This window comes from Pollicipes pollicipes, unplaced genomic scaffold (genome assembly GCF_011947565.3).
Source record: "Pollicipes pollicipes isolate AB1234 unplaced genomic scaffold, Ppol_2.1 Scaffold_4002;HRSCAF=4701_pilon_pilon_pilon, whole genome shotgun sequence".
NCBI lineage: Eukaryota > Metazoa > Arthropoda > Thecostraca > Pollicipedomorpha > Pollicipedidae > Pollicipes > Pollicipes pollicipes.
In genome coordinates, this window is record NW_023596420.1 from 33,030,183 (window position 1) to 33,042,438 (window position 12,256).

The window sequence follows — 12,256 nt, forward strand, 5'->3', positions numbered from 1 at the left end:
AAACATCTAACAAACAAACCAAGCAAACTTCATCTTAATATAAGCTCGCCTCTGCATACACCACTACCACACTGTACGGCTCTTACCCCAGTGTAGTGGACCTTGTCACGGAGGTCAGGCAGCTTCTTCAGCGAGCAGTGGTAGTAGGTGACGGCCTCGGGCAGCGCCACCTCGCTGTTGCCGAACACGAACGACTCGCTCTCGCCGGGCGCCGGGAAGCGGAAGACGCCCGAGCCGTCCAGGCTTACGCTGCGGACCCCGCGCCGCGTGCCGTGGTAGGAGGGGCCGCGACCCGGCGTCGGGTCAGACTCGTGCAGCGCCCAGATCAGACGCGTCGTGTCCATCTGGGGGCGGTGGCGGCCACCTGTCAGCCGGCGACGGGGAGGGGGTGATGTGTCAAGTCGGTGGGACGGGGCGAAAGGTAGCCCTGGGAGCCCAAAGGTGACGAGGGCAAGGCTGGAGGATGGGCAAGGACTGTGCACGGAGAGACCGCTGGTTGTGAGGCTAGAGGGTGTGTGCCGGAGGCATTCGAACACGATCACAACATTTGCTCATCAGATCCAGATTGCCTCAAGCGTTCTTCCAGGAAGTTTATCAAACGTCCGGAGAGATCAGAGGAAACCATCACTCAGTACTCTCATCCGAAGCTTGAGTTTATGTTTGGTGTAGTAACACCTGGTGAACGTCAAAAGGTGAGTACTCACCCCTAGACTGAGGTCATGTTCGGTATCGCAGGACCGCAGGGGCCGACGGAAGGTGAACACGGTGTGCGTGCTGTTTTCGCTCCCTTCCAGCAGCTCGACATCGTCGCTGTCGTCCAGCAGTGGTGCGCTATTTCCCACGGCGTGCATGTCCTGTTGGCGCGGGCGCAGTGTCAGGCCGAGCAGCAGAGGAAGGCTGCCGCACTGAGAGGCGACCAAAACTGCCATGCTGGGTGGCTCCGGTCGGCTCCCGGACCGAAAGGTAAGATTGTGGGATGAGACTGAACGACGCTGAACAAGCTGTCTCGCTACACAGCTCGAATTCGTGAGAAAGCAAAATAGAAAGCAAAAGAGAAAGCAAAAAATGGAAATCAAAATGGAAAGCCAAAAAGCACAGTGCTACCATCAGTTAGTGCCCAGCTGACACACGCCTGGTCAGGAGAGGTCACGCTGACACCGAGTGGCTACGTTGGAGCATGGTGTGACGCGCAAAGGATCCCTCCGCGGACCCGTCTGGCGTAAAGGCAGGAAGCGAAGCCATCCTTTGCATGGGCTCCGCGCACAGGTGCCAGCACTGTTGCACATGTGAAATGAGGCCGAAAGCAACAACGCTGGATGTTCCAGTAAATTTAAAAAAAGAGCAGAGTGATGCCAAAAATTTGGAATTATCAACTTTAAGCACTCCAATTTTCTTTCCGTTCCCAAAATTTCATTTGGGGTGGGAACGTTTGCAGCATGATTGATACCTTCCTGGAGAGACTCTGCGATTGTCCTTCTCGTGCATTGCTATCGCCAATCAACAAACTGACAGTTTGCTTTTGCCAGAATTGCCAGGGAATTGTCAGTTTGTTAAATCCTCAACGCTGGCAACTCTGCACCAGCCACAGCAAGTGAGAACGTCTTCACATCCTTGAAAGATCGGCTTCTAGTTTAGCTGGAAACGGCTGATCAGGGTTTGTTGGCAGCCTAAATGTACAACGAACAAGGAGTGAACGCACCAAAATTCGAGGATCGTTCATTAAATCCTTGTATTTATGTAAAAGTCTTTCTTTTTTTGTTAAATTACGCTAAAACATTGCACTTTACCGTTTCTAGCTCGTGATTAATATTCGCTGCTGCGCTGCGGTACAGTTGCCATCGTTTTATTCCGTATATAATTAAATAACTGAGATCTTAAGTCACACCATCTTACACTTCAAAATGATATATGCATGTAGCAAAAAGTACTGTTTAGCTATGAGGGGATTGGAATAACCAAAAACAATTTCTTGAATCAAATAAGTAAAAGGCTGCGCGGCATACTCATTTATTGATACCACACCGCGTTTTGACAAAAGTTTCTCTGAAATGTGTACACATTTTGTGGAAATTTGGCCTTCACACGGGATTGATATGTGGGGGCGATTGGAGGACGTTATCAGTTGACATAGAACGTAATTAAGGGATAAGATACATCGTCGCTGTTGACGCAACCAAAGCAGGTCGGCGGCAGCATGTACGGACCAAATTGGATGGTGTTCTGCTTTGTAGAAGAGCTGCTAACAAAGTTCATATTGGGGCTCACCCGGTGTTCAGATGTTGGGGAGTATGGTTCACGTTGGTCATACCAGCCTGATCGCTCGCGTCCAACCGCGAGCTCAGATCGTGATAGCCGCCGAATCATTGGTTATTGGTTCAGAAAATGAGGCTAACGCACCAGGCATGTTGGGATCGACCACGGGCGCATTCCTGCCTATGGAGTTGTTCGAGCCTCAGCGATCCGGGCCCTTGTTGTCAAGGGTCGGCTGCGGCGGTCCGCCCAGGGTCGCCTCTGTGTGACGTCAGCAGGCCAAGGATGTAGGTCAGGCACGCAGCGGCGTCGAAGGGAGGCGCCGAGATCGGCTGTTTCGGTTTGTTGAACGACGAAGACTTGGTTTTGCTTAATAAACAAGGCAAGGTTGGCACTAAATGGCAAGTTCTTGTAGCGCTAGACGGTGTGAAACAAGCCATGCTAAGGCCACTTATCCGCCTTGTCTAATCGGGGTCTCATTTTTGAAAGCCGCCGTTTTTTCGTTTTTTGTTTGCCGAGAAACACTGTTTTGGTAACGTTGAGAGCCACTCAATGTTTGCACCACAATTTGCGATTGTAAATAAAATGATCATGTGGACATAGTTCGGTTGAGTGCGGTGGTTAACTCCATAGCTGGTAATACTTATCACATGGGCCTAAAATAGCCGGGGCTGTCTGTATACCGCACGCGGTTGGAAATTGTCGTTCTGGTTCGTGGTCCCTGTAAACCATATTCTTGGCCGAGGGGTGAATTATGGCCACTTCCCTGGGATATCTGAAACCACTGGGCTCATATAGAAGTGTTCGATTTCTTTTGACGGTGGCTACATTCTTAAACATCCAAATCCGACGGTGTTGAAGTAAAAAGCAACAGGACGACTTAACTCCAAATTTTAAGGTATTTTTTATTACCAGTACAACTGCCACGTTACGTAGTTTAAACGCTATTGACGTAATCAACACGTATCGACTTGAGCATGTACGAACCAACCTGGATGATGCTTTGCTTTGTTGCAAGAGGAGCGGGTGTGAACAAAATGACTACCTGGCAAAGGTAGCCTGGTAAAATGGCAATAACTACCTGGCTCCCCCGGCAAACGGGGAGCCAGGTAGTTGTTGGTGTGGCGGGTAGACTAAGTGAGCAGTAGGTATCATTGCCGACCACAATGCTCCTTGGTACTGTAAATGAGATATGGTTCCCATATAGGATGTATGTGCATTTGTTTCACGCGTATTCGGTTTTCCAAAGGAGAGGGACTAGGGACATGTGATTGGAGCGGGCAAAATGCCGCAACGATCAGCTGACAGCCCGCTGTTGGCGATGACACGCTCGTGTTCTGCGTTACCCCTGTTATGCCTCCCTGACTCGAGACAGGATGTTCTCCCATACTAGCTCGATCCATCAGATTGTATCAGCCATTTCTGCATCCTTGAAGTGTCAAGCCCGGTTCTCGCCATTTTTTCCGGCCCGGAAGACACCCAACCGAAATGCCTCTGGCGGTGCGAACCTGGGGAAATTGGCCGCCGCCGCCCGGCCGGCCAGCGTCCCCCACCGGTCGGACGTTAATTTTGAAGTGCGCGTTTCGCTGGGAAGTGAGATCAAGGAGACGGGTGACAAGAATAGCTAACCAGCCATTTATGAGGCAGAGATGCGTTGAAGAGTGCAGACTTACAGGTGACTAGGCAACCGTTGGTTATACAAAAGGCTTGGTATGCGTCCACTGCAGGTACAAGAGATGAAAGCAGCACTTGGAACAAATATCCTTAACCTTCACCTAGCCGGAGATCATCGGCCATTCGCCATGGGCCATCACATCCCAGCACAGAACAACAACAGACAACAACAACAATGGGGGACACCATAAGCTCACAAAGGCGCCGGAGGTAATTGTGCATGTCATTCGTTTCCATCCACTGCAAGGCATCTTTGGTCCGTCCACTATTATAATTCAGCCCCTCAGAGATCGTCGCATCAGCCAGCTTTCTATAGATGTAGGACTCAGAGACCCGTGGAATGGGTCAATCACCCGGACGCGGCCTTCACAGAAAAACGTCAGACGCGCCGGTGGGGGCGCCGGATAAAGACGGCTGAGAGGCCCATAGCGCGCTAACCTTCAGTTGGCGCTTGAAGGCAACAAAACCATCAGGAGCGCGCCCAGCCAAATACAACGAAGGTGCGGTGAGAAGGGTGTCATAGGCCATCACATGCTTTTTGCTTTTCATGCTTTTCAGCACGCTACGGCTTTGCTTCTGGCCGCGTGGCTAGCATGCATACATTTTCCTACAAATTACAGCATTTTGTTGTGATTTAGCTTAAAGTGATCTCGCCTGCGCCGCGTGGACTGGCGCCGCCTCTGTCCGCTTCCCCGCCGGAGTCACGCGTGAGGCCCGAGACCGGGTCCATTTTGTCGTGCGCCTGCCGCGTCGCGAGGCTCTTCGGAGCCTCCCGGGCCGACGACGCAGAGCGAAAGTCAGTCCCACTAATTTTTCCGCCCCGAAAAACCGGGTGGATCAACCGGGACAGGAAAAAGTTGAAACCACTGCCGGATTGTTGACACTGGTCAGGTGTACCAAAAGGTTGTCGTGGATTTTCCTAACCAATGTTCAAGGTGGTGTGCAGCTTTCCACATCACCAATCGCATGCCGTAGACATTACCACGTCTAGAGCGCACAACATTCATTAAGAAAATAGCCTCGATATGATCAAGTACGAGTGATTTGCGTGCTTAAAAATTAAAGAAACTATGCGCCTGCTGCGCTGAACAATATTTGAGCGGGCAAGTGCTTCACTACATCTTACCTATATTTGCGCACAAGAATTTGCTGCATTTTCTTTGATTACATTGCTGTCGCAATGTAAGTGCTAAAATTGTCATCGCCATCGCGTACCCTAAGCTCTTATTCCTATACCTTACTTCGCGTATTCCTTTATGTCTACAATGAACTTCAAGAGCGGCACTTCCTCACGCTGTTCCACAGGCCTTGTCATCTGCAATACCCCACCACCCGGCATTCACCCGGCGGGGAGTTGGCACCCACACCCGGCAGAAGGTGCGCTCACACCGGAGCGAGGCAACGCTTCTCTCACCCACCTGCGCGTGCGCTGTTCCGTCGACCCATCCCATGACGATGTCGGCCCCTGTCATGGCGCCGTTCGGTGAGAACCCTACAGCGGCCCAGCCTCTGTCGACATAAAATTTGCATTCATTGGGACAGCCAGTTTGTTTTGTAACAGCTGAGCTTGAAGTGGAGGAGTGTTGTATAGAGTTTTCACCAGTTTTTTCATGCCTAAAAATAAATAAAAATGAATAACTACACGTACGTATTCCGTAGTAACAGGTACACTTTCAAGTAACATGTAGAGAGGTAGTGGTTATCCCGTCCCTGCGGCCAAAACGTCATGTCAACAAGCAATTCAGAATAATGTCATTTTTTACATGAAAACATGCAATGACAAGTTGTCGTGTATTATGAAGATAACAAGCGCTACATATACATTGCATTTTGCGAATAAACAGACCGGTTACATCTTAACCATTACCCACAAGGCTCTAACAGAATCCACCAGGCATCGTTCTGAGCATTGCATGAAAACCAAGAACGCTATAGCTTACGTTAGCTAAGATAAAATATTCTGGCCACCACCAAACAATAGCCCACCGCCACCATCAGACACTGGGTTCAAGTGTGAATCTCACCTAGTTCTGGCTTCCACGCGGATGACGATCGAGTTGCTGTCCTCCTCGGGCGTCCAGTGGATGACGAGGTCGCCGTCTGGGTCCAGCACAGCCGAGTGCTGGAGTCCGCTGGCCGCAGCCAGCAGCAGCGTCAGCGCCAGGCAGCGTCGCATCGTATAAACCTGAAACCCATCGTATAAACCTGAGACCCATCCCTGGCGAGTGGGGCCGAAGATCAGCCGCGTCGTGCAAGCATGAACTTAGGCGTGTGGTGCGAGATTGAAATCTAACAGCCTTATCGAGGAGATTCAACCATGTCGCCAATACACAAAACTGATAGTGTTGTACAGAGCTGAGGGGCGGCAGTCGGCGTCGTAGACGTCCGAAACCCGGCGGCGTACAGAGCAGAGAAGTCCCTTTTCATGACGTGTCTCGTGATTCGACTAGGCCATGCCGTAGAAAACTGCAATTCAGACGTCGGACGCGTAAACTCAGCCGTTTTGTACAAAGCCGAGAACAGCTGAAACAGCTAGTTGTGTCGTAAACAGCTGAAAGCCTTGTCATATTAAAATAATGCTGTATAGTAGGGGCTGCAACTCAGTCGCGTATTGGACACATGGAGCCCAGTCGTGTAGTCTTGAGCTGCAGTCCAACCGTGTCATAGGTGCAGCCCAGATGCGATGCATAGACCCGAACGCAGCTTTGTCGTTCATAACTGCTTCAAGCTCGTCCACGTTACTGGAGAGTGGTTTTGATGGGACGACGACGGTCGAAAGGAAATGTCGCAACCTCGGATTGTGAGAAAACTATTCACTGTCTGTGATCAGCCAGTGAGATTTCTTTTTTCCTCAATGTGTCGTATCTGACAGGAGATGAATTGCCGCTTCTCCATCTTCGTTCTCAAAACGTGCAGAGCAGTATTAATCTTAACACGCGCCCGGGTGGCCGGCTAGATACCCTTCGCTCGGGCGGGGGTCAATTTGCCCCCCCCCCCCTGACATCTCAGGAACTAAGAAGACTGGAGATACCGAATGTACAGGGCGTCTTGACCTGTACGTGAGTTTACTTAGGTCACAGTTTGAGTTTCCTAGATCGTGACCTTCAGGTCAAATAAGGTCAAACAAGGTCACATTCCAGGTTGGTGTCCAAAGTGCCCCAGAACCTAGGCAACTGTTTCTCAGCAAAAGGTCACAAGCCCATTTGAGATCAGTGGCCTTGTTTGACCTTTTGAAGGTCATGGTGACCAAAATAATACAAGACTGCTCCGAGTTTTGCATTTGAATAGGCGACAAAGGTTGCGTTAGGCAGTGTGTTCCTAAAACAGAATGTCAACCCGGGTCACCTTAGGTCAACGACCTGTTCTGACCTCTAACAAGTCAATGGAAATCTATAATGTGGTTCCTGCTGTCAACAAATTCGAAATGAGCACCACAAGCTATCCCATACAGCAAGCCCCAGAGTAATAAATCAGGTTGGTGTTGACCTTGGTCCTACCTTCATACCTGACCTCAGGTCAACGTAATTTGCTCATTCAATATTGTTGTGCCTAAGAAAGCAGCTCAGAGGTGTATGGCCTCGCCAAACGCTCAATTATTGTTCCAGATTGGACGATTCCCTAGAAATTGCCATCGCTGAAGCCATGACCTAACTTTGACCTGTCATAGGTCACCGACGTTACAAGGTACACCTCAATTGTTTATGTCAAACGATTTGCTATTAAATTGTCCACAGCTATGCAAAATTTGGCGGGGCTACGCCACGCCGTTCGGAAACCATTCTGAAAAACCTTCGGGGGGTCAATTTGACCCCCATCCCCACTCACTCGAGCACGTGTTAACCGTTCGCTGCAGAGGTTTGAAATCCATTGCATTGCATATATTTTAGTGGTCTAGACCGTTTTCAGCACTTCCGCGTGGGTAGGCAGGTTGTTGGCAGTTTGTGGGCACACTCAAGCGTCTCCCAATTTTTTTCAGGGTCATTTTGAATGTGAATGTTTACTAGACCTGAGGTTTTGTGAAGGTGTACGCAGAGCTGTTTTGCTGTGTGCAACGTGAATAAAAATGTTCATGCTGAATGAGTAGTGGCCATCCTCTGACTGCTCACTACGACCCATTTGGCAGCCCAGAGGCCCCTGATATGGATACGTGTGCCTCAGCTGGCCAACGTGCGCACTCAAGCGGCTTTAAGAACTTAAAAGATGTTTCAGGCCCGTCTACCGTTTAAGTCTCTTCAGCACACGAAATAACCTCGGTGCTACCCAGGCCCATTTGGGGCGTTTCAGTGTGGTGGTTAAGATGTGCGTCGGGGAAGCCAGAGGTACAGGGCTCAATTCTCCCCTGTGCCCACCTTTTCCGCCTGGGTGGGAAACAGGTGCGCCAGTTAGCATAGTCTTAGAAGCACCGTGAGATGCAAGGCCCCTGATGGCAACATCCGTTTACGGGCGGCACTGACCGCTGGACCTGCTGTGCATTCAGGGCCCCTCTGGCTTCTGACGAGCCTCTTGTAAGCGGGATCCCCGGAGACAGACAGCTTAGGGTCATAGCACGCGCTCTGCTGGTGGTAAAATTGACCACCGGAAGGTTTTTCCAAAATGGTTTCCGAACGGCGCAGCGTAGCCGCGCCACCTTTTGCATACTGTAGACATTTGAATAATGGATAGTTTGGTACCAAAAATTTGGATGCACCGTGTAAGGTCACTGACCCACGGCAGGTCAAAGTCAGCCCATGGATTCCGCAAAGTCAATTTTTACGGAATCGTTTAATCTGATGCAACAACGGAGTTCTAGATGAAGCAATGCACCTCTGCAATTTTTTCTTAGGCAACAAAACAATCGAATGAACAAATTATATGGACCTAGGGTCAGTAATGAAGGTCAGACCAAGGTCAAAACTAACTTGCTTTATTACTCTAGGACTTGCTGTCTGAGGTACTTTCTGGTGCTCATTCCGAAATTACTGATGTCAGGAAATGTATTTATATCTTCCATGGATTTCTGAGAGGTAAGAATAGGCACTGACCATAGGTCATTGAGATCAAATGAAAATGCAACCTTTTCCTTAGAACAAGTATTTATATTCTGGGAGTACTTGGGAGGCCAACCTAGAGGTTGACCTTGTTGGACCCGAAGATTATGACCTAATGATGTCAAACTTTGATCTAAGTGAGTCCACATATAGGTCAATACACCTTGCGAATTTGGTGTTTTTAGCTCTCTTAGTCCCTGAGATCTCAGGAGGGTCAAATTAACCCCCACCCGAGCGAATGGTATCAAACCGGCCACCCAAGCGCATGTTAATTGGTTGTCCAGGCCCCCTGGTCCGAATGGGAACTTTTCATCGCTTGTGGGCCCTTCCAGTCATCAAAGGGTTTGTTTGGTTGTCGATGGCCCACTGGCTGCTCAGTGGCCCATTTGGTATAGTGACCCAACGATCCAGATAATATATATATATATATATATATATATATATATATATATATATATATATATATATATATAAGCGATCTATTTGGACACCTGTTTTAGGGGAGCGACAAGTGTTTTGGGGCCCGTCGGTCTACTGTGGGGGCGCCCTCGGACCCCTCAAGGGCCCTCTGACCAATGAGATGATCTTTGAGTTCTCAGGGTCCACGGTCCGCCCAGGACCCCATTAGGAGCCCATAACCTTTGAGTTCTCAGGGTCCACGGTCCGCTCAGGACCCCATTAGGAGCCCATAGCCTTTGAGTTCTCAGGGTCCACGGTCCGCTCAGGACCCCATTAGGAGCCCACAACCTTTGAGTTCTCAGGGTCCACGGTCCGCCCAGGACCCCATTAGGAGCCCATAGCCCTTCTATATCGGCGCAACCCACTCTTCACTCGCGGTTCTTTTAGCTGCACGGGGCCTATTTTCCCTCTACAGGCCAACTGGTTACCACGGAGCACCTTAGTTGCTTTCAAAAGCGGTTTTATCTTATGCGTGACCCTGTTAAGAGGTCTCCCCTCCCTGCAATTAATAAATTTTACAATAACCATACCCTTGTTGCAACTTTCTTATTCACTGCAAGAATCAGTCAGTCCTGTTAACACGGGCTGTGCGTTTGATCCTAAGGAAATCGCCGTATTAGTATGATAGCCACATTGTCTGGCTACCCCTCCAAAAAATGGGCCCTCAAATCGCCCTGGGCATGTAATGTGCCACAAAGGTTGAGACATTGTGTGAAAAATACCTTGGGAAAGTCAGGAAATTCTACTGATTTGTAAACCGTTTCGTAGAGACCAATGAAGACCCAGAAGGGGCAGAGGTTCCGATCGCTTTTTTTATTCTAGTTCTGAATCAGTGAAAATAAGATTCGGTTACGTCCCAGCGATTTCATTGCGTCGAATTCAGGGATCAGAGCCGATGCTAGGTCGTCCGTGTCTCACTGGGCCGGACGCTACCATCCGATGGCAAAATGCTAGGTCAACGGAAGAATTTTGCCGCGAAAGCCTAGCGTGGCGCGATGCTCGGCGCGGCCCGTCCTGCAGAACATGTCCTTGGAGGGCATGTCCTCTGACATCACCTGACTTTTAGTGGGGCAGCTGCCACCGGAAGCAGTGACCTTACCCAGAGCAGCTGCCACAGGACACAATGACCTGGCGCAGGGTAGCTGGCACCAAGCTGATGCCCAGAACGTGTGTTAGCTTGCCAAAGTTACCTTTTGTGCAGGTCTCAATGCGAGTCGTGCGGGCGCTTCAAGCTTGTACAGATAGCCCATGAGTCGTGCACAGCATTTGCCCGCTCGTACTAACTTGAACAGCCTGCGTCGATTGCGGTGAGGCTTACGCGGCATGCGACTTGAGCCAAATCATTATTTGCGCACAACACGAATGCTATGCAGTCTCTTCAAGATAGCGCCTAAAAAAACTTGCGTAGTCCTGTTTGACTGCTGGCTAAAAACAGCTCATTCTGCTCGTACCCGCCGGCAAGTTTTTGTGAGTAGCAGTGGCGGAGTTAGCAATCGAGAAGAGGCGGGGGCGAATTGACCTCTGATACCGGTGTGATATAAGTTTTCACAGATATGGTATATAACTCACCCGAGTCGCTCATAAACGTAATATGTGGCAGGAAAGTAATAGCCTAAAATCTCACCCATTGTACAGTCATTTGTTAACGATATTTGGTAATCCACACGTGAATCCAGGTCCGCGCGCTCTGTTTAGGAGTCAGCGCATTCCTGCGATACGAAGCGACGTGTACGTAGCCTGCTTCCTTGCTCAACCAAATAACCCGGGTTGTGTTTTGAGCCGCACACGGGTATGAGAACGCCCAGTATAATACGGTAAGATTAGAGGCCAAGAATCGCACAAGGCCTCGATTACGTAACTGTTCACTACAATACGGGCTCGAAGGTGCGACTGCAAATTACGATCCCATAACACGAGTAATCCACCGGACCTGACTCGATCCACCACCAACCACCAGCGCTGAGCCTGTCGGTCAGTTCGGTGGGAAACGCAGTTTGTATCTCAGCGCACGCCTACGGTCAAGTCACGTTCCCAACCCTGAGTTCCAGTCAAGAAAACTCAGCGCAAACACTGACCTGCATGCCGCCAATGGGCTCGGAGAGCGCCCCTCCGGCGGTTGGTCCGGAGACGTGGGTCGTGGTCCACGCGGCCCTGCTGGTGGCCGCTGAGAGATAGGTGGGGCACGGCTCCTGGACGCGACCTCGTGCGGACGCGCCCCTCGACAGAATGCTCCGTCCGACCCCAAACCTGGACGGCGCCAAGGTGAGATGTGGCTGGTGGCACGCAGAGCTCCACTAGATGCGGTTGTGCGGAGGCTGGATCGGCCGCGCGGCGGCTCTGCCCGCCGGAGGGGCACGTCCATTCAGCGCACAGGAAACAAACACGTTGCATCGGAACAGAATGCTAGTAAATTTGGTTGGCTGGTTTGATGAATTTGAAGTGCATGCAGAGAGGGCTGAGAACAGCAAGCTTAAAAAAGGTAAAGCCACGTATTTTAACGAAGTCGGACATGCCAAGCAGGTTATTGCCTGGCCGTCATATGTACCATATGTGCGATACTGCATGTCAATAATTTCTATTTTCGGGAGCCACCGGATTCGAGGGGCACTACGATGTTCGTATTGTTTGTTTGAAAAACCCTGGATCGGCCCATTCGGCAAAGAAACACTAAAACCATGTTCCTCCACCCCAAACGAAACCTTGAAACAGTTCGTTAAACGAGCTACACAAAAATTTTCATTTCGGGGCACCATAATCTTTATTTCCAAGAGGAGTTTATGTGTGCTTCACTATGACCAAATTCCTAATCGGTCCATTCTTCGACGTTTTACAGAGTGGTGTCAGAA

General features: G+C 50.1%; 1 protein-coding gene across 1 annotated transcript in view; it reads right to left on the minus strand.

The window, feature by feature from the left end:
- LOC119093985 (DBH-like monooxygenase protein 1) overlaps positions 1 to 11,664 on the minus strand; it is a 31,478-nt gene extending 19,814 nt beyond the window's left edge. Inside the window, exons 1-5 of the mRNA XM_037217029.1 lie at positions 11,486 to 11,664; positions 5,949 to 6,109; positions 5,343 to 5,433; positions 705 to 854; positions 87 to 344 (exon numbers count right to left, since the gene is read on the minus strand). Coding sequence (XP_037072924.1) covers positions 87 to 344; positions 705 to 854; positions 5,343 to 5,433; positions 5,949 to 6,109; positions 11,486 to 11,491 — 666 coding nt within the window. The 5' untranslated portion in view covers positions 11,492 to 11,664. The remainder of the gene's footprint in view (positions 1 to 86; positions 345 to 704; positions 855 to 5,342; positions 5,434 to 5,948; positions 6,110 to 11,485) is intronic.
- Positions 11,665 to 12,256: the final 592 nt, after the last annotated feature.